The 22,754-nt window shown below is 37.5% G+C and overlaps 1 protein-coding gene across 1 annotated transcript; it reads left to right on the top strand.

Moving 5' to 3' along the window:
* Nucleotides 1–727: 727 nt before the first annotated feature.
* On the top strand, nt 728–22,356 carry LOC118652749 (sulfotransferase 1E1-like). The gene is made up of 8 exons (XM_036302874.1): nt 728–802; nt 7,271–7,432; nt 9,269–9,394; nt 10,206–10,303; nt 11,667–11,793; nt 13,482–13,576; nt 18,924–19,104; nt 21,618–22,356. Exons 2-8 carry the CDS (start codon nt 7,285–7,287, stop codon nt 21,728–21,730), a joined length of 888 nt encoding a protein of 295 aa, XP_036158767.1. The 5' UTR covers nt 728–802; nt 7,271–7,284; the 3' UTR covers nt 21,731–22,356.
* The last annotated feature ends 398 nt before the right edge of the window (nt 22,357–22,754 follow it).

The following is a 22,754-nucleotide window of genomic DNA, read 5'->3' as shown; positions in this document are numbered from 1 at the left end:
ATATGATTTAGAGCAGAGAGAAGTGGGATTTTTAAAATAATAATCTAAAGGTGAATGATATTTACATTCTTTCCTTAGCTGTCATCTGTTTTTGATTTTCAGGACTGCTTAAGAGCTGAAAGCAAAGATTTTAGACAGAAGATGTTTTACAATTGACTTGTCAGGTAGGATACAACCACGCACTACAAAGCCTTCTTTGACAATTCTTAGTAAATTGAGCTGGGTCTCTGATTCAGGGTCCTTACCACCCTCCTGTTTCTTCCCTGTCATTTTCTTCTTTCCTCTCACTCCTCCAGCAAGTTTAATCTTTGAAGGTCAACCTTAACCATCTTATTATTCATCGGTGAGTAAGAGGCTTTTTCTTCCCAAGCTGTCGTACATTTTGCTCTAATCTTCTCCCTCATCTTCCCCTTCATTTCCTCTCCCTCCCTCTCCCCAACCCACTGATTGCTATGGGCAGATCTAGGAATTTGATCCTGAGCCAAGAATGAAAAATAACAGCACAGGCTTTCTACATCTCTGTATGAAAGAGCATGACTGTGTGGGGCTGAATGCATTTGCAGGTATGTATCTATATTTGTGTTAGTCCATTGCATCACAGACTCTAGAAAGCCAAGCCCACAAATTAATCTCCACCTCCTTCTCTGGCATTAGGAATAAAAGCTCCTCAGAAACATCCTAGATGCACAACTCATCTTTTTTTTTTTTTTTTTTTTTTTTTTTTTTTTTGCAGCTTAAAACCTGAGTGGGGATTTGAGGAAGACTACACTGAACACTCAGTTTCACAGGATCATCTGGACAGGTTGTATTTTATTATTATTAACATTTTTATTTAGATTAACATATAGGAAATATAAATGCAAACTGTTTATCACAAAGCTGTTAAAAGGGAAATATAGAAAGAGTAATTCTTTATCAATACTTTAGTCACTTAATAATATAAAGCATTTACAACCTTCTTAAACCACATGTGTGTCATTACAAATAACATCTAGCATTTATGTGGTGTTTTTCTGGGTAAAGAGCTTTAACATAAAATCGCAGTATCATAGTTATCTTGTAAGTCCTGCTCACTAGACATGTTCTCCATTTTACTGATAAATACAGTAAGCAAGGTAGAAACAGAGTGAAGACTGACTTTTAGACCGGAGTTCAGTTGCATGAAATCTGTCAGAAGCAGTCTATTATGACCATGGGCCTTGCAAACATTATTGTTACTATTAAGTGAGAGATAGCAGATAAATACAGCAGAAATGCAAGTCCTTGGTAAATTACTAACAGATAGATCATTGGCAGCATAATGCCTATTTTATCTAGGAGTCTTTAGTGAAACCTAGAAAGCCCAGAGTGACTTGAACTAATCATTAACTTTAATGAATGGTTTTGAGCATCTACTTAATGACACAGTGCTGAGGCCTGGGATAAAATGATGTACAAAAGGATATTCTCAGCTTTCAGCCACTTTACCTAAATCTAGGTAAGTCTAAGACGGTGAGGACTAAGTGAGCCTTATGCGTATACTCACCACGGTATCCCAGCCCTTGATATTGTGCTTGGGGATGAAGTAGGTGCTCAGAAACACAGAGAATGTTTTCTGAATGATAGGCAGATAGGGAGATGAAGAAAGGGAGGACAAATAAAAAAAGGAAGAAAGAAAAAGAGACAGAAATGAAGAAACATAGAGAAAAAGAAGAAATCTTTCTGAATTGAATTTATTAATCAGAGTTTTAACAAGTTTTTTATTGGTGTCTCTAGACAACAGTAACCTATATACTCAGATAATAAAATTGACCCTTTCCAACTGAAATATATCTTTTGAGAAAGAACAGAGCAGTTAGACAGTGTGTCCATACATTGTAATATAAGATAATTTACCAAAATAAGTTAAACAAAGAAAGAGATTTTATTATATGCTGCCTACTTTAATTCCAAGTACAAAATTGATCATGAAGGGGCAGCCAAAAAGTCAAACAACTCTTTAATGATAAGTCAGCTACTCCCAATTGATTATAAGCCAATTCTTTCAAACTTGGCAGAACACCAAGAAAGTTGTTTAGATGAATAAACAAATTAGTAGGCAGGGCAAGTGATGCCTTTTACAAATATTTTTTTCTAGTGAAAGAGCTCATTTCTGAGAGTAAGGGGAAGGTTTGGGGACCAAGCAGATTTATTAAAAAATCTGATTTTACTAAAAATATAATTCTGGTGAGATTACCTCTGATAAACCTGAGAGGGCAGTTTTAAAATAGTTGAGTTTGTCCTTAAGGACTGGGATTATTTTCCCCTTTTGGTAAGAACAACCATGATTAGTGCTGTTCTGTGGTTTCCAAAACACATGATAAGCAATTCTTTGGTTAAAAACAAACAAAAGAAAAACTCTTATATTGTGTCTCTCTTCTGTTGTGCAATCTGGGGCATTCATGAAATGAATGTCATACTGGGTGGTCCCAGAGAACTTTAGACAAGTAAACAGGGACAACATTCACACTAGACATGTATAGATTGTACCCTCTCCAGGAGAAAACAGATCACTGACTATGAGTTTCTTCAGACAATTTTATATTAATATCCTTGGGAATTTTTAAACAACAAATATTTTCCCTGCTTCGAACAGATATATCATTACTATGTAATGTGTATTATTACTGAGAGAGTCCAGGGTCTGGTTCTCCTACATTATCATATAGATGTGGCATAATAACAATAAAAGCTCACACTTATTAAGCATTTATGATTGGCCAGGCTTATCCCCTCATTTAATTCCCAATAACTGTTTCAGGTAAGTACAATTATTATCATCTTCAATTTGTAGGTGAGAAAATGGAGCATAGTCAAGTTAATTGGCCAGGGTCATACAATTTCAATTAGCAGAACTAGGATTTAACCCAAGGTGGTCTACTTTAGAACCCATATTCTTAATAACTATTTTCTCTGCTATCTATACCTTAATCATCTAAATTAATGTATATGTATAACCTTTAACACATATATGTTCTTCATTATATGAGCATATTTAAATATTTAGATAACCATACCAATCATAAGGCAAAAATTTAACACACTTGCTTATCCTATCTAATAAAGAGGGAATATGCTAATTGACCCTCATGCTCTCACAAAGGTGGTGGCACACATAGACAATAAGGAGGGAATATGTTGATTGACTGCACTGCCCTCAAAGATGGCGGTGCCCACAGCCACAAGATGGTGGCGCCCAGTCCCCTCAGCCTGCCTCTGGAGTCCGCCAGTCCCCTCAGCCCTCCAGCCACCCAGGGCTGGCCCAAGGAGCAGGCAAGCCTCAGATGGCAGCTGCCCAGCCTCCTAGGGCTGCCTGAGGTACAGGTAACCAAGGCCAGCCGAGTCTTGCACTCCTGGCAGTGGCAGCAGTAGAGGTGTGATGGGGCGTCACCTTCCCCTGATCGCCGAGTCACCACCTGCCCCTGTAGGGTCCTGGACTGTGAGAGGGGCAGGCTGGGCTGAGGGACCCCCGCCCCCCCCCAATGCATGAATTTTCATGCACCAGGTCCCTAGTATAAACAATAATATCCTATACAGCAATATTTTAAAAGGGGAAAAATCAATAGATTTCTTTATCAACAATAAATTACTAGCTGTAAACCAGGAAAAACCAATAATTATTATTGGAAAAATGGATAAAAATGATTAAAATAATCAATAAATATATAAAATGTGGAAATATGAAAATTATAAAATATCTATGAAATACCAATTTAGAAAAAAAATATATATATATTCTCATAAAAAATTACAAGTAACTTCCAGTAGTGGTGAGGATGTGAGAAAATAGGCAATTCCATATGTTGTGTAAATGTGTACAATATTTCAGTGATTTGTTAAAAAATATCAATATCTTATACATGCATAACTTTTTATTTTGACAATCCCATTATTACTGAAAAGATAAGTGTGAAAATACATATTCTCAAAGACAGTCATTAAAGTACTACTTATTTCAAAATAATTGGGAAAAACAGGAATTTCTATCAATAAAGAATTATATCATCTATGTTATATCCATACTATGAAATACTATGTTTCATTTATAAGAATAAAAACAGAATTTACATATTAACACTAAAATATCTTCACATTATGTAGTTCAGTGAAAAAAACAGATTATAAATAAATATAGAATGTGATATAAAATCTAGATTTTAATATACATTTAAATATTTGGAAGCATAAATACAATGCTATTAGGAATGATTATCTCTTAAGATTATAATAAAGAGGGTACTTTTCCTCTATGTTGTTTAATTTTTTTCAAAAATTGTGCCCCAAATTATACATTTATATGCATTTGTTTACATGTATGCATAAATGTGTGCATATTTATTCTTTCTTGTATAAGACAAATATGGTTGCATCTTCAAGAAGTATCATGCAGGACAAACCTAACCTAATTGATAATGATATCTGCTTTCTCATATGACTTACAAATAAGATTTTTAAATAAAACCTTTTAAGTCTGGCTCAACATAAGTAAATAGCATTCATTTTCCTTTCTCTGGTGATCATAGAAAGAGGACATATGAACTTTTTACAGGAAGGCCAATGGGGAGGTTATTTTTGTATATTCAGTTAACAGTTGGAGTGGTTCCTAACTAGGGCAGAGATCTTAACTATAGAAAATAGAGGAAAATAACAGAGATAGAATCAAAGGGACTTAATGTCAGATGCTGGATGATAAGGAAGAGTTAGGAGGCAACATCTGAAAGTTTACATCTGTAATGTGTAGCTAGAAATTTAGTGGGAGAAACACTACAAGAAAAAGACTTCAGTATAAGTCACAGGTCTAATTATTTGCTTTCATTTGTAGGATACTTATCTTTCTAAAATTTTATCATCAGCTATTTCTTCCTTAGGGTTAATCCATTTGTTATAGTATCTACTAACTTCATTTCCTCTCTCATGGATTGGAATGCTCTATTATAGGAAACACAGTAGGAGGCTAAAAGAACTACTGCCTTCAGGAGCCTCTTGTTTTAATACAAACTCTCTGAAAAACACAATAAAAGCTACCGCTGTCACAAATCTATGAGTCTATAACAGCCTATCGGGCAGCTTTTTGGCAAGGATGAATAAAAGAGAGGTCTAGAAGGACAAAATTTGTTGAGGTACTATATCGAAAACTCAAAATGGGATAATTTGGGGGTGAAATGGTAGTGAAAGAAATTGAAAGTCAATGAAAGAAAATTCACTTAATTAATAACTCTGTGATTAACTCTGAACATGAAATGGGTTGTAATAGGGCCGGGAGATGAATTATCAACTGATAACCATTTGGTTTAACCTGATAATTTTCAGACAAGTCACTCAATGGAGTGTTCACTACTATACTAATGATTAACTGAGACAGAAAAGTAAAGGTAATGTCTGTAGTCACAAGAGGAACCTTCTCTGCCCTGAAGAATCAAGCCTTAGATATCAGTTACAGTGTCATTGACTTCATCTCTTTTAAATACACTCACCAAGCCTTTGAATTTTTCCATTAAATAAAAAAAAATATTCAGAAACTAAGGAAACTGACTTTGAAATCTGGCAATAGATATCAAATGTGACCTCAATTTTATTGTTATTTAACGTAGACAAAGTTAATCAATGCTTTGCCAAAATATTGTTGTATTTCTGATCTTCTTAGTCTTTTTATATGCCGAGCAATTCTGACAGAAAAAAATTGAAGGCTCTACTATTTTCATTCATTGTGGAATTTATTATATACTAGAGTCCTGGTGCACAAAAATTTGTGCACTTGGGGGGGTCCCTCAGCCTGGCCTGTGCACTCTTGCAGTCTGGGACCCTTCGGAGGATGTCCACCTGCTGGCTTAGGCCCACTCCCTGGGGGATCAGGCACAAGCTAGCAGTCAGACATCCCTCTGGCAGCCCGGCAGCCCTCGGGGGATTTCCACTTACCAGCAGGAGCAGACCTAAGCTGCAGTCGGACATCCTTAGCGCTGCTGAGGAGGCAGGAGAGGCTCCCACCACCACTGCTGTACTGGCAGCCATAGCCTGACTTGTGGCTGAGCAGAGCTCCTCCATGTGGGAACTCACTGACCACCAGAGGGCAGCTCGTGCATTGAGCATCTACCCCCTGGTGGTCAGTGTGTGTCATAGTGACCAGTCATTCTCAGTCTTTCTGCTGTTAGGGTCAGCTTGCATATTACCCTTTTACTATATAGGATAGAGGCCTGGTGCACAGGTGGGGACCGGCTGGTTGGCCCTGAATGGTGTCCCGGATCAGGGTGGGGGTCCCGCTGGGGTGCCTGGCCAGCCTGGGTGAGGGGCTGATGGGTGTTTGCAGCTGGTCACACCCCCTTCAGGGTGGAGTTCCTCACTGGGATGCCTGGCCAGCCTAGGTGAGGGACTGATGGCTGTTTTCAGGCTGGTCAAGTCCTCCCCCAGTGGGGACCCCCACCCCATGGAGGTTTGGCCAGCCTGGGTGAGGGGCTGAGGGCCATTTTCAGACTGGCCAAGCCCCCCGGTGATGGAAGCTCCCAGCCTCTCCTTTTTTTTCTATTTTTTTCTTTTTTATTATGGGATTTATTTACCTTCTATATTTTAAACTTTGTTGCCTTTTGCGGAGGCTACAGCTGGCCGCGGGAAGATTGGGTTCCTCCATCATTGGAGCAACCAAACTTCCTGCTTGCTCCAGCTCCGTGGCCATGGCCGGCTGAAAGCAGGTATCTGGGGTTTATTTAGCTTCTATAATTGAAACTTTGTTGCTTTGAGTGGAGCTCAGAGCTGGCCACGGCAGCTGGGAAGCTTGGCTTCCTCCATCATTGGGGAAACCAAGCTTCCTGCTTGCTCCAGCTCTGTGGCTGCCGGCAGCCATCTTGTTTGGGTTAATTTGCATATAGTTGCTCTGATTGGCTGGCGGGCATGGCTTAAGGCCTAGTGAAGGTATGGTCAATTTGCATATTTGTCATTTATTCGTGTAGATAAATATTATGTATAAATATGATAATAGCAATGTATCATATATTTCTATATAGTTTTAAACATTTAACTTTATAATGATTTGTATTTTACTATTCTTTTATATGTTAAACTTTATCTCCTTAAAAGGATTAGAAACTCTTAAAGCACCAAGATGATGTTATATATTTCTTAAATGCACATTTACCCCATATGCTCAACAGCTAAGAAATGCTAGATAGACAAGGAAATTTCAATATACAGAGCTACTGTTAATGTTAAAACATTATAAAACACTTACAAAGTGAAAAAGATACCTCTTTTTTTCTTTTAGTGTACCATTTTGTGATGGCTTCTTCGAAAGGTGACAATTCTGAATTCTTTAGCAGAGTCCATGGAATTCTAATGTATAAAGATTTTGTCAAATATTGGGATGATGTGGAGACATTTCAGGCAAGATCAGATGACATTGTCATTATCACCTATCCCAAATCTGGTGAGTATCCCTATGGTGTCTAACTTGTTCCTGTCTCCTAATAATGACAGTCTCAGCTAGAATGGTAAGTATTAATCTGTTTACTTCCTCCACTCTCTTTCTCCATATTAAATAAGGTCAGATATAGTAGTTTCTATAGACATAGAAAAAGGGGCATGTCACCCTAGCCGGTTTGGCTCAGTGGACAGAGTGTAAGCCTGCAGGCTGAAGGGTCCCAGGTCCGATTCCAGTCAAGGGCATATACCTTGGTTGTGGGCACATCCCCAGTAGGGGGTGTGCAGGAGGCAGCTGATCAATGTTTATCTCCCATCGATGTTTCTAACTCTCTATATCTCTCCCTTCCTCTCTGTAAAAAAATCAATAAAATATATTTTTTAAAAGAAAAAGGAGCATATAATAAATCTATTGTAAGATCATAATTTATACCTATAACTTGAGCAGTACTATTGAAAAATGGGTATTATTGGCTTCTGGTCAAGATGACAGTGTAGATTAAAGTAGTACTTAAAACTTCCCACAATCACATCAAAATTACAACTAAACTACAAAATAACCATCATTCAGAACCACCTGAAATCTAGCCGAACAGGAGACTATAACTAAGGACATAAAGAAAAAGCTACATCGATACTGATTAGAGTGGTGGTGATACAGAACGGCTAATCTCATTCCATTGTTCTATTTACTCTGCCACTAGTGGACTTCTAAATCACAACCCTCTGCCCTAACCGGTTCGCTCAGTGGATAGAGCGCCAGCCTGTAGCCTGAAAGGCCCCAGGTTAGATTCTGGTCAAGGGCATGTACCTTGGTTGCGGGCACATCCTCTCCGGAAGGAGGTGTGCAGGAGGCAGCTAATTGATGTTTCTCTCTCATTGATGTTTCTAACTCTCTATCCCTCTCCCTTCCTCTCTGTAAAAATTCAATTAAATATATTAAAAAAAATAAAAATAAAACTCAACCCTCCTAAACTTGCTCTCTTATTTAATGTATGTCAATGCCTTTCCATACTTTAGTATGAATTATAAGGTATTTTATGCTTGCTGTCTAATTGCCACTATGGCTTCATGCCCACTCATCTCTTCAGGTGGACTCTTTGATCTAGGCTTCACAATCTATTTCCAATTCTTTCCCTCACCACTGTAATATTCTTAAATATCTGACCTTGAATTTTTTTTTTTAAAAAAAAGACAGTCTCCTGACTGGTAAAATCCTTCCCTACCTCACAAAACTGGTGAGTTTATACCAATAATTTGTTAAGTCTAAGCTCAATTATTGAAGGCATTTCTTATCTGAATATCGCAGCAGCAGAGTCATACTGAATTAAATGTTCCCCTTTTGCAGTCTTTAAATCCCTGTGCTCACTGGTATTATAACATCTTAAGAAAAAAATAACTATTGTAATTAGTGAACATTGTTTCTAACTCTTCAAAGGGCCTTTGATCACCATTGAACCAAGGACCAGATTTATTTTTTTCAATATCCTCTGAACTAAGACAATTTGAGGCATAAAAAACTAGCAGTAAGTTTGTGTTTGAAAGCATACTTGGGTGTATCTTCTGTCATTCAAGCTTCCTTAGTTTCTAAATGTAAAAATTTAAATCCAAACTGTTATCAGTGTGCACAATGTCCCAATTCATCGTGGACAAATTGGCACTCCTACAACAGGTATGTTTTACTATAATGTTCATCTTTATTTATTGAGTCTTGTGGCTATTCTGGCACCTTTCAAATAATATTGCACTGGTACCATCCTACTTTATCCAGCTATAAATTCATCACTTCCATTGCCAGCCCAGCATGGTCAGTGGAAGACTCAGGTTTGTTTAATTTTTACAGGCACAACCTGGCTGAGTGAAATTGTAGACGTGATCTTTAAAGATGGTGATGTGGAAAAGTGCAAAAGAGATGCCATTTTTAATCGAATACCTTTCTTAGAATGCAGAAAAGAAGAGATGATGAATGGTAATGTTTAAGTTGATTTTAAAAGCTATACTATACACATCTTTTAAAGTGTGGATGTAGATGATATATGGAAAGAGACTGTAAGCAACAATGGCAATTACTCTTATGTCTTCGACATAGCAAAACATGTAAATTTAAATGAAAATCTTGACAGAGATTATGGTGTAGCATGTGTCTAGAAAAGAGTGAATAGGATAGCTCTTATATGTCTCAGTAGAGCCTAGTAATATGTATTTATGTCTCCATGGGCTAAATGTGGTAATATTTTAAACACTAGAAAAATATACATTTTTAAAGGATCTATGCAAAAAGATATGCATTGAAGATTGTTTTAACATTGTAAACAATTTCTTAGCCATATTAGTTAAGAAAAGAATACTTAGAAGTGATATAATAACACTATAAAATCATTAAAAATGTTAGGCTATCGTATGTTTTTTGACATTGCAGTATCAGTGTAATATATTGAGGAAAAAGGAGAATTAGAAAATATTGAAAAATTCATGTGTGTATGTGGTATTTGGATGGCTGTGAGTCTGAGCATATAGCTAGATATTCTTGTAGAGAAAGATACTGACCCAAATATTAAGAATGATTTTTCCAAAGTGATGAAATTTTATTTGATCTTATTTTTTTCTCTATTATTTTCTCTATCTAAAATTCTGTCATAGTTAGTATGTTCATTGTATATAATATTATCATTAATAAAAGATAAAATCTTAGTTATTTCTATTTTTTAAATATCTATAAAATCCATATAAATATTTATAATTTTTGAAGTTATCTAACCTTTAATTTTTTTATAATCCAGGGGTAAAACAATTAAAAGAGATGGCATCTCCTAGAATCTTGAAGACTCATTTGCCAGCGCAGCTTCTTCCGGCCTCATTTTGGGAAAAGAACTGTAAGGTAACCAGAGTCAAGTATTCTTAAAACTTTATCCAACTCCAGGAAATTTTAGAATATTCAAGTCATAACTGTGTTGTATACACGCTTGTTTCTTTATTCTTTCATTGAATCTATAAACATTTAATAAATGTTCAACAGGGTTAATAATAGCTTTGATGAGAAAATAAAATTCATTTTTTTCTGTAGTAATTCGAGGTTTTATAGTAGGATATTAACATTGAGATCCATTTTTCTTAGAATAAAATAGAAGATTTTATTAACAATTGTTTGAAAATGTGAAGACTTGAGTAAGACAAGTTAGTGAGCCTAATCATATCTCATAAACCAGGGGTGGGAATGTCTTGCCCAAGGGCAATATAAAGCCCACAAAATCATTTGGTCTGGCCTTGCAAAAGCATTAAGGGTAAGTTCATTACATGTTTGACCAGGCTAATTTTTAAGTGGACAATTTTATATGATGTATTAAATATCCAAATGGTCCTTGGCAGAAAGAAGGTTCCCCTGCAGGTGGATACATCAAGAAGAGCCTTTCTTCCCTGATGGCATTGCTCAGGAGCCTGAGGACGGAAGTGGGACCCCACAGGGATGTGCAGTTTGCTTTTGCAGAACTTTTTCAGTAGCATTGTGTATCAGACCTAGAAGAGACCACACAGATCTGATCCAACTGACTTATTAAGTGGATAGAAATTTAGGTCCAAAATATTGGTGCTTTGTACAAGATGATAGAAAATCTTAGTGCCAGAACTAGCAAGTAAAACCAACTGTCCTGCTGGTTAATTTGCTAGTGTTTCCTCTTTATGTGAAACAGAAACTCAACAAGATGTTGGTGAAGATTACATTTTCCCTGAGGTGAATGTGCATATTGACCCACATGAACATGATTTTTTTTAAAAGAGTGTGAGTGAGGAAACAATAGGACTATCTTTTTCTTTACTATACAGAATGGTGGTATAGTATACAGATCAGAGGACTTTACTGTTGACTGAGTGATTTACAAATCATTTACTCTCATTGATTTATTCTCAGTGTTGTTTTATGACTTAGCTTCAGTTTAGTTTCTTCACTTATAAATTAAGGATACTAATCTATCTGGTCCAATTTATAACAATGGAATTGTGACACTTAAATGAGGTGTTATATGTAAAAATAGCATAAAAATGAAAAGTGAGAATTAACATTGAACAACACTTTAAAAGATACTGTCACTTCAGGCTATTAAAGGACTTTTAAATAACTGTATGTACTTTCTAAGTTGATTATGTAATTTGTTATAGTTGAAAACACAAATGCCTTTTTAAAAAACCTTGATGAAACTATATTTAAAAATTTTAGTTTTTTTTAATATTTGATTTTACCCTCTTAGATGATCTATCTTTGCCGGAATGCCAAGGACGTGGCTGTTTCCTTTTATTATTTCTTTCAAATGGTAGCTGGTCATCCAAATCCTGGAACTTTTCCAGAATTTGTGGAGAAATTCATGGATGGAGAAGGTAAAAACAGCTTTCTCTCTTTGAATTCTTTCAAGGTAAATGATACAAGACAAATTTTGTCTCTGAGCAAAAATGTTTGTTGTTTTTCCTGGTCTGTTATTTTTTCTGATCTTTAATTAAAACACAGATGTTCTAGATGCCCTTGAACTTTAGATCAAATTTTCAGATGTGGATGGCAAATTGTAGAACATAGAAAGTTCAGCTTAATGCCTAAAAATATATATTTACGGGGTGGAGGTAACAATTTTTCCCTCTAAGATTGAGACTCAGTGTTCAATTTTTTCTCTTGTTCTTTTTTATTAGAAAAGTATTTCACAGAATGTTATTAGCACTCTATTGAACAAGAGGAGGGAGAGAATAAAGGAGAGAGAATGTCCATTTGTTTCCAAGGAAAATTTCAGGTGTTACATGAGCCACAATTTATAAAGAAGTCTGAATACCTACGGAGTTTTTATGCATTCACTCAGTGTACAGTCTGAATAATTTAACTAGATTTCTCAGAACAGTACAAGAATTACTTGAGCAGTAATTCTGGCAAATGTTGCCTTTTTATTTAACTAGAGACTAAAATAACTAAGTATTTAGATTTGAGGAAGAAAGGGGTCAGGAGATTCTAGTGTTAACTGAAGAAGGCCATTCTGACTCTGTAGTAATAAGTTGTAAGGAAAAATGATAGCAATATCACTTTTATACCTATAAAAGCTAATATTGACTCACTAAAAGTAGGATATTTGTGCTTTATTTTTATTGTTGTATTTGAGAAATTTTATGCTAATGCATAATGAATAAAATATTTGCCTCAAGATCATTAAAACTCACATTGTAAGGCAGAGAAACATAAAGTTGTACCTCCACAAAAGAGATGAATAAGATAATTATAAATAGCATCATGTAACTTTTCCTATAAAGAAAAATTGCCAATAGAGTCAAAGAATAGAAGACATATGCAATGATTTAGTGCAAAGCAGAATACTTGGACTCACACATTATTAAATCATTTTGTGAGCTTTTATTGGCTGAAAAACTTGGATATATGTGAGAAAAAGATAAGGAGAGAGAAAGGAAGGGATAACATTTGGTCATATCACATCATCTCCCAAATCTAATTCTTTTAGAGTGAGAACGACACTAAAGTTTCCTAAGAGAATAGCTTTTATCATAGAAACTGCAAGTACTGTAATAAACTATTACGTAGTTACTAGCTTCAGTTGCCAAAGCCAGATTGTAAATGGCAAATTTGAGAACTGGGCTGACTTCTTATTATAAGAACGTTGATAGTTCCCCTAACTCAACTCCCTTCATTAACAATCTGATTTTACACACACACACACATGCACACACACACACACACACACACACACACACACACACACACACACCACACAAACGTTTCAAAAATGATTTCATAAACTCTGAATCAAATTGATGGGAGGGGGACTTCCTTCACTTATTCTCTGTGCCATAAACCATGTCACAATGATGGAAGTTGAGAATATCTTTCCATATATAAATTATTCAACATATTTTGCCTCCTTGCTGCAGGGAAATGTGCTTCAGATGTAAGGCTAGTTTTCATTTCATGATCATTTATTAATATTTATTTATTGCTACTGTTGTTTAAACATTCATTCTTCAAGCTGTATAGAGATGATACTGTGCTCTTATGTTGCCTTTATCTCTAATTTTAGTTCCTTATGGTTCCTGGTATGAACATGCAAAATCTTGGTGGGAACTGAGAAAGAATCCACGTTTGCTATTTCTTTTCTATGAAGACATGAAGGAGGTGAGAAACAAAACAAATTTAGCTTAGTAATTTCTAAAATGTTAGCATTTGGCAACACTAGATACAAAGGTCTACCTTTAAATAAATGATGCTGTCGCCTCCAAAAGTTACAATTATCCAGGTACTTTAACACAGATTTAAAGTTAGTAAATACAAGTTTCCTGTGAATGAATGTATATGTTTAAAACCAAGTCCCAAAAAATTACAAACAATAAAATTTGGAAGAACTTGAGATTATAAAACAAACAGCAGCACATGTATATACATACACAAAAGGAATCACAGCAGGCAAGAAGAGTCAACTAATCTCCAAATCCATAGATGTCTGGTAAGGGCTTTAACATAATTATGCTTAATATGTTTAAAGAAATAAAAGAAGAAACTGAGATTTTTGCAAAGAAGCAAGAGGTTACTAACCTTAATAAGTCAACTTGGGAAAAAATAACAAAATAGAATCTCTAAAATAATAAATTAAAATTAGAAATTATGAGATGGTTTAAATAACAGTAAGACATGGCTGAGTCATGAATTAGTAATGTGGAAGATGGAGCTGAGTTAATTCTATAGAATTTACTACATTGAGATAAATAGAATACTTTATTAAAAAAATGTAATGGACATGTAGGATAACATGTTAAGGTTCCACATATATCAACTCAAACCTTCAGAAGGAGAGAGTTAAGAGAATGCTTAGAACAGCAATATATAAAAATATGATGACCTCAAAATTTCCTAATAACTTAGTTTTTCTCTAGCTTCATTAGTAATCAGGATAATTCCAAATAAAAATCACTATGAAATATTATCCCATACCCACCAGACTGACAACAATGGAAAAGTCTAACAATAATAAATGTTAGTCAGGATATGAATCCGTGAGAAGTAACATACTGCTGATGGTAGTGTAAAAGATACACAATGGAATAAACTTGTCACTATCTACAAAGGGCAAAACATGAATGGAACTGAAGACCCAGAAATTCCACTAGTAGATATATATTCTTGAGACACTGAATATGTACAACGATCTTTACCATAAACATTGGAAACAACCCAAATACACATATAAGTAATAATCAATACATGTCACTTAATTCAAATTGGGAGGGTCAAGGATCTCATCCTAAAGAAGGTGATACATAAGCTAGTTTAATAGGTAGTCTATAATTTGTAGGACAAAGAATTTGAGAGCAGCATTCTATGTACAGAAAATTACATGCCAGAATAAGCATTATGGTTGATGCTGAAAATAGTTGCATTGAGTGATGTAGTTGGATAATCATATCTAATAAAAGAGAAACATGGTAATTAGCGTACATCCTCTACCCTTCCCATTGGCTAATCAGCAAGATATGCAAATTAACTGCCAGCCAAGATGGCGGCCAGCAGCCAGGCAGCTTGAAGCTAACATGAGGCTTGCTTGCTTCAGTGATGGAGGAAACCAACGTTCCCCACCTGCCTTGCCGGCCTCTGAGCTTGCAGTTTGAAACATTGTTACAAATATAGAAGCTAAACAAAACCCCAGAAACCTGCTTTCAGCCCTCCGGGATCTCAGAGCTGGAGTTGATACAGTGTTTAATTATAGAACCCAAACAAACCAGATACCTGCTTTCAGCAGCAGAGGTCTCAGAGCTGGAGCCAGAGCTAAAGCTGGCCCAGAATAAAAAAAAAAGAAAAAAAGGAGCAGTTAGGAGCATCAGTCACCTGCCAGCCTGAAAACAGCCCTCAGCCCCTCACCCAGACTGGCCAGGCACCCCAGTGGGGACCCCCACCCTGAAGGGTGTGTGACCAGCTGCAAACAGCCATCATCCCCTCACCAGGCTGGCCAGGCACACCAGTGGGGACCCCCACCCTGATCCAGGACACCCTTCAGGGCAAACCAGCCAGCCCCCACCCATTCACCAGGCCTCTATCCTATATAGTAAAAGGGTAATATGCCTCCCAGCACTGGGATCAGTGTGACAGGGGGCAGTGCCCAAACCCCCTGATCGCCCTGCGGCTCTGTGTGTGACAGGGTGTGGTGCCCCAACCCCAGCCCTCCACAGGCCCTGCTCTGTGTGTGACGGGGTAGAGCCATAACCTCCCCATCGGCCCTGCCCTGAGTGTGAGAGTGGTAGCGCTCCAACCCCCTGATCCGCCCTGCTCTGTGCATGACAGGGTCAGGAGCCCCAACCCCCTGATTGGCCCTGCTCTGTGTGTGACAGGGGGTGGTGCCGCAACCTCCCCATAGACCCTGCCTTGAGTGTGACAGGGGACAGTGCCCCAACCCCCCAATTGGCCCTACCCTGAGCATGACTGAGGGTGGCATCGCAACCTCCCGATCCGCCCTGCTCTGTGCATGACAGGGGGCAGCGCCCCAACTCCCCAATCAGCCCTGCTCTGAGCCCGACCAGGGGCTGCACCTAGGGATTGGACCTGCCCTCTGCCACCTGGAAGCAGGCCTAAGCCAGCAGGTTGTTATCTCCTTAGGGGTCCCAGACTGCGAGAGGGCACAGGCCGGGCTGAGGGACCTCCCCCCCCCCGCCCCCGAGTGCACAAATTTTTGTGCACCGTCCCTCTAGTAAGGTATATAATAGTAGTGACATGCATAGAGATGGGATGTTTGTAGTTGTGGTTCATATATAACATCTAATGTTCCATGTTGAGTACTTGACTTTTACATATTTTCTTAACCTGTCTGGTTCCTTTGCTTTTCACTAGTTTCACCAGTAAATTAGAAGAAAAATGAAAGTTTTCTGCACATTTTCAACCCAAAGCTTAATCTATCACAGTAGACTGTACTATTTGTTAATGTATATTAATATTAATAGATATTTATTGAGTGTATTGAGGACTACAAACAGTATTGTACAACATCATCTCACTTAGTGTTCTAACAATCTTTAAATTATCTATTTCTAACTTATTTTTATTGATTTCTGAGATGAAGGGAGAGAGAAAGAGAGATAGAAACATCAGTGATGAGAGAGAATCATTGATCAGTTGCCTCCCATATGCTTCCTACTGGGGATAAAGCCTACAACCCAGGCATATGCCCTGACTAGGCATCAAACCTTGATTTTCTGGTTCATAGGTCAAAGTTCAACTACTGAGCCACTCTGGCTTGACAAAGTATTTATTTTTTAAAAAATATGTTATTAAAGTATAGTTGGCATAGTAGATGATATTAGTTTCAGGTGTACAACATAGTGATTTGACATTTATATAACTTTATGATGTGATCACCACAATAAGTCTAGTAACCATCTGTTACTATGCAACATTATAATGGTAATAGGGGCCCAGTGCATGAATTCGTAGACCCTGAAAGGAACTGTGGGCCTTGAGGCTGTGGTGGGCACAGGGGTGGGTCTTGGCTCATCCTCTGCACCTCTGCCTGGCCTCTCCTGCTGTGGCCCCTAGTCCCCTCTCTGCCAGCAGCCCCACTCCTGCTGCCACCGCTTCCATGTGCTGATGGCGCCAGCCCCTCTTGCACTCTCTGTTGGCGTGGAGCAATTGAGGCCAGCGCCAAAAGCAGGTGTAAGCGGGGCCATCACCATCAATGGGTGCAAGCGGCAGCTGCTGCCCTGATCGCCCCTCAGGCAATTGGGGCTGGCAGTGCATGCGAGTGGTGGCTCTGGCACTGGCAGTGGGTGTGAGCAGGGCCGGCACTGGCAGCAGGTGCAAGTGCCCAGTGGGACCGTGTCATGGGAGCAAAGAATTTTCAGTAACCACCAGAGACTCACTCCGATGACAGTGACTGGTGCCCCACCTTGGTCTGGCGCCTCTGTTCACCTGGCTCCACCATCCTGCCATACCCGATACCCACCATGTTCCGCACTCTGACACCTGCTGCCGATGCCCGCTGTGTTCTACACACTCCCCCCTGGTGGTCAGTGCATGTCATAGTGACCGGTTGTTCGGTTGTTTAGTTGTTCAGTTGTTCTGCCATTTGGTCTATTTGCATATTAGCCTTTTATTACATAGGATTATTGGCTATTTTCCCTGTGCTGTACATTACACCCCCATGGCTTATTTATTTTATAACTGGAAGTTTGTACCTCTTATTCCTCTTCACCTTTTTTACCTGTTCCCCCACTCTCCTCACCTCTGGCAACCATTAGTTTGTTCTCTGTATCTATGAATCTATTTCTGTTTTGTTTGTTTTTTTGCTCATTTGTCCTGTGTTTTTTCAGATTCCACATATAAGTGAAATCATACAGTATTTGTCTTTCTCTGACTTATTTTGCTTTGCATAATACCCTCTACATCCATTCATATTGTTGCCAATGGTAAATCTTTTTTTTTTTTAATTATTGCTGACTAATATATAAATCACACATTTTTAATTCATTTGTCTGTCAGTGAACTCTTAGGTTGCTTCCATATCTTGGCTATTGTAAATAATGCTGCAATGAACATAGAAGTGCATACATTTTTTTGAGTTAGTGCTTTTATATTCTTCAGATAAATATACAGAAGTGGTCATATGGTTGTTTTTTTCTAAAATTTTTGAGGAACCTCATAGTGATTACTTCAATTTACATTCCCACCAACAATGCACAAGGTTCCTTTTTCTCCACATTCTTGCCAAACTTATTTGTTGACTTCCTCATAATGGCCATTCTGACAGGTGAGAGGTGATATCTCAGTGTGTCATTGTGGTTTTTATTTGCATTTTTCTGATGATTAATGATATTTAGCATCTTTTCATGTCTGTTAGCCATCAATATGTCTTCTTTGGGGAAATGTCTAGTCATCCTCTGCCCAGGTTTAATTGTGTGTGTTTTTTTTTATATTAAGTTGTCTGAGCTCCTTATATATTTTGGATATTAACCCCTATTGGATATATTATTCACAAATATCTTCTCCCATTCAGTAGGTTGTCTTTTTATTTTGTTCATGGTTTCCTTTTCTGTGCAGAAGCTTTTAAGTTTGATGTAGTACAATTTATTTATTTTTGCTTTTGTTGCCCTTGCCTGAGATAATATATCCAAAAATATATTTCTAAGATTAATATCAAAGAGTTTACTGACTGTATTTCCTCCTAGAAGTTTTATGGTTTCAGATCATACAGTTAAGTAAATCATAAATTTGAGTTTATTTTTGTAGATGGTGTAATAAAGTTGTATTTTGTATGTGATATGGAAGAATGTACATGGTCTAAAGTACCTTTTATGTACATTGTATGGCTGAGGAAATTTGTGTTTAGAGAAGTTTAAAATACTGCTACAGGAAGCATTGTTCCTCATTAGAAGTCCAATTCCAATATCAGTGGGGAGAGGGGATTTCTCTCTCTCTTTTTAATTCAAATAGTAATGCATTCAATGTTAGTAATTGAGTCTTCAAAATATTTTTTTCTTCCTAGGATATCAGAAGAGAGGTGATAAAAGTGATACAATTTCTGGGAAGGGAGCCATCAAAGGAGCTTGTGGACAAGATTGTTCAACACACTTCATTCCAAGAGATGAAAAACAACCCATCTACCAATTACACAATACTGCCAGATGAAATCATGAACCAAAAAATATCTCCCTTCATGAGAAAGGGTGAGATGGTCACATGATTTGCCTCTATTACTATAAGAGGTCACAAGTTGAAACAATTATAGGCAAACACCTACAAAGGCCTATTCATATATGTGGACTCTGCTTGTTTTCTGCAGTGTTGTTTCACATATGAGAACTCTCTTTATTGTGTTACCAGTCTTCAGAGACATAAAACACTAGTTCTACTACTATTACTAATAAATTGCTATTACTTATTGATTACTTAATATTAGATGCCAAATGCATGAAATTTGTGCACTTGGGGGAAGGTCCCTCAGCCCAGCCTGTGCCCTCTCACAGTCCAGGTGGTCAGTGCACATCATAGTGACCAGTCGTTCTGCCATTTGGTTGATTTGCATATTAGCCTTTTATTATATAGGATATGCAGCATCTATACTAATAAAAGGATAATATGCTAATTAGACTGGGTCGACCAGACATCTTCCAGATGTCCGACTTCCTTCTGGACAAACCCATGATGGTGGGGGTCAAGGCAGAGGCGGTTAGGGGTGATCAGGCTGGCAGGGGAGCAGTTAGGGGGCAACCAGACTGAGAGGGAACCAGTTAGGGCGTGATCAGGCTGGCGAGCAGAGTGGTTAAGGGTGGTCAGGCAGGCTGGCAGGTGGGTAGTTAGGGGGCGATCAGGCTGGCAGGGGGGCAGTTAGGGGCCAACCAGACTGGCAAGTAGAGTGGTTAGGGGTGATCAGGCAGGCAGGCAGGTGAGTTGTTAGGAGCCAGAGGTCCTGGATTGTGAGAGGGATGTCCCAGATTGGAGAGCGTGCAGGCTGGGCTGAGGACCACCTCCCTTCCCCCCCCCCCCCATGCACGAATTTCATGTATCGGGCCCCTAGTATTATAAGAATTCCCAGCATTCAGTACAACCTCAGCCCCAGCACTAATACCCTCTGCTACCTACCATTTACTAGGCCTGGGAGCCTTGGTGCTATACCATGTACATTATATAAATACATATAAATTTAAAATTCTAATTATCTTTAAATTTTCACTAGAGACTCTGATGAGATACATACAGTTTATAAAGCCAAACATATGTAGGATATGCAGAGTATTGGCACATCTGGACTTACTGATATGTGAAAAAAACATGTGGGTTTCGGTGTTCATCTTTTTTTTTTTTTTTTAGAATCAGAATAGAGAAAATCTTGCTCTTTGATCTAAATTGCCAGTAAAAAGGCAAGGACATTTCTTAATTAATAGGAATAACAAACCTGCCACTGGGTGAAAACAGGGAGCCCCTGGAAAAAAAAGATATTTTAATAATCTATTTCTCAGATTATCTCAGTCTTTTTTACCACAATGTCCATATATTTTTCAAGAAATATATTTTTCTTGATTTCAGAGAGAAAAGAAGTGGGGAGAGAGATAGAAACATCAATGATTAGAGAGACTCATCAATCGGCTGCTTCCAGCACGTTCCCCACTGGGGATTGAGACCACAACCCTGACCTGGAATCGAAGTGTAACCTCCTGGTTCATAGGTCAATGCTCAACCACTGAGCCACACTGGCTGGGGAAATAATACCTATATATTTTTTAAATTAAAAAATGAGTAATTATCATGCTTGTAAAGGGCTGCTCACTCCTGTACCCTTAGACCCTACCCAGAATACATATTTTCAACCTTTTGCTTTTTGGGTTATTTCACTGGGAAAGTTGAGAACTTCTTGAGCTAACGTGGAAAGTGAACTGTTGACATTTAAAATAAAGGGTGACTTCCTCTGCCAGGAAAAGGCTGGATGTGGGGGAAAGCAAAAGAGAAGGGCCTTCTAGACTATTGTGATAACCCAGGTGGGAAATGCGGAGGAACTCTGATGACAGTGGCAGCAGAAATGGAGAAAAGGAAATGAGTCTGAAGAAAGTCTGAATAGGAATAAAGAATGAGATGTAAGATTGAGGGGACAACCTCCAAATTTATGTTTTGGATAACTGGTGCTGCCGTTAATCAGGTTATAAAAAAGAAAACTCAATTTGGTGGGGAACAATATGAATTTATTTGTGAACTAGTTAAATTTGGTATACTTGTATGGAATTCCGGTGGCAGTTGGATATGGAAATATAAAGCTGGATTTAAGTGTTACCAGCATGAACATGATATTTAATATCTTGGGCATGTGTAAAACATGGATCCCATATTAAGAGGAAGTCCCAACACTGGAGAGGAAATTAGAGAAAAAAAGTTCAATGAGGTAGCATTAGTGAGAAGAGTCAGAGAAAGAAATTTGCTGTTTGTTGTTGCTGTTGTTTTAACAATCACAACAAATCCTTTGCAAGCTCAAAAATGTATATTATTTATGGCATTTATTTTATTATTGTAATCAAGGGGTTGCTGTTGTTTTAACAATCACAACAAATCCTTTGCAAGCTCAAATATACATATTATTTATGGCATATATTTTATTATTGTAACCAAGGTGTTAATGGAAGTGATGAATATTAGAAAACTTCATGATTCCGGCTTGAAGACATAATACTTTTTTTCCCTTTTGTTACAGGGATTATAGGAGACTGGAAGAATCACTTTACAGAGGCCCTGAATAAGAAATTTGATATGCACTATGAGCAGCAAATGAAGGGGTCTACACTGAAATTACGAACTGAGATCTAAGAAAGGCTTTTCTAATGTATCAGCTTTCCTTATTTTAGATTGCTAGAGAAGGAGTCATGTGAAAGGTTATATGATCAGGTTCACATGGTTATTGAGATCTCAATATATAGACACAGAATGATTTTTGCCTGATATTATCTTTATATTTTGTTTTTTATTCTTTTTCTCCTCCTCCTTTTTCTTCTTTTTACAAATATTACACAAAGCTATAATCTATGGCAGTGATGTAGAAACACACAGATAGTTGAACTTAGAAGTACATTAAAAATAAACAAGCATTCCAAATTATTTTCATGCTGTCCCCGCTATTCCCTCTCCCCCTACACACACTTAGTAGTATATTTCGTATTTACATGAACTTTGAAAATCATGGAAGATATAACTAAAATCAACAAATAAAATTGGGGGCATAATTATACCTACTATGTAGTTCCTGATTTTTTTCGCTTTCTGCAAAATACTTAATTTGGAATTTACTTTAATCTAATATAAATTTTGGCTATAACAGAATTATTCAGATGTCTATCAATACTCCCAATGAGTGTTATTTATACTTGAAAGTCATATATAAAATGTAATGAATTTGCATTCTGTAAGCTAAAGTTTTACAAAATGTGATATTTGCCAATAAAGAAAACAAAACAAAAGGAATAGAAAAACAGTTATTGTTTTTTTTACATAAACTGCTGTTTTGGCTTGTCTCCTATTTTTCTGCATTCTATTGATGATTGTTTTTCCTGTACTACATTTTTCCCTTTCTCCAAATCAGAAGACTCACAAGATCATCAAAAATTCACTATGGGTCTTTAGTATATTACTATATCCTTAATTCCTAACCTGCAAGGTCAAATCTAAGGAGAAATAAGTATGGTTTGCTTTCTTTTTTAAAAAATATATTTTATTGCTTTTTTACAGAGAGGAAGGGAGAGGGATAGAGAATTAGAAACAGCCATGAGAGAGAAACATCTATCAGCTGCCTCCTGCACACCCCCTACTGGGGATGTGCCTGCAACCAAGGTACATG

This window comes from Myotis myotis, unplaced genomic scaffold (genome assembly GCF_014108235.1).
Source record: "Myotis myotis isolate mMyoMyo1 unplaced genomic scaffold, mMyoMyo1.p scaffold_m19_p_1, whole genome shotgun sequence".
NCBI lineage: Eukaryota > Metazoa > Chordata > Mammalia > Chiroptera > Vespertilionidae > Myotis > Myotis myotis.
The sequence above is the reverse complement of the archived record's forward strand: the minus strand, read 5'-3'. Positions and strand labels throughout refer to the sequence as shown.

Excerpts from the sequence above, each read along its gene's own strand:
- LOC118652749 (XM_036302874.1), top strand. The coding sequence starts at position 7,285 with ATGGCTTCTTCGAAAGGTGACAATTCTGAATTCTTTAGCAGAGTCCAT. Across the intron at positions 9,395-10,205 it reads AAAAGAAGAGATGATGAATG|GGGTAAAACAATTAAAAGAG; the intron begins GTAATGTTTAAG and ends TTTATAATCCAG. Across the intron at positions 13,577-18,923 it reads TCTATGAAGACATGAAGGAG|GATATCAGAAGAGAGGTGAT; the intron begins GTGAGAAACAAA and ends TTTTCTTCCTAG.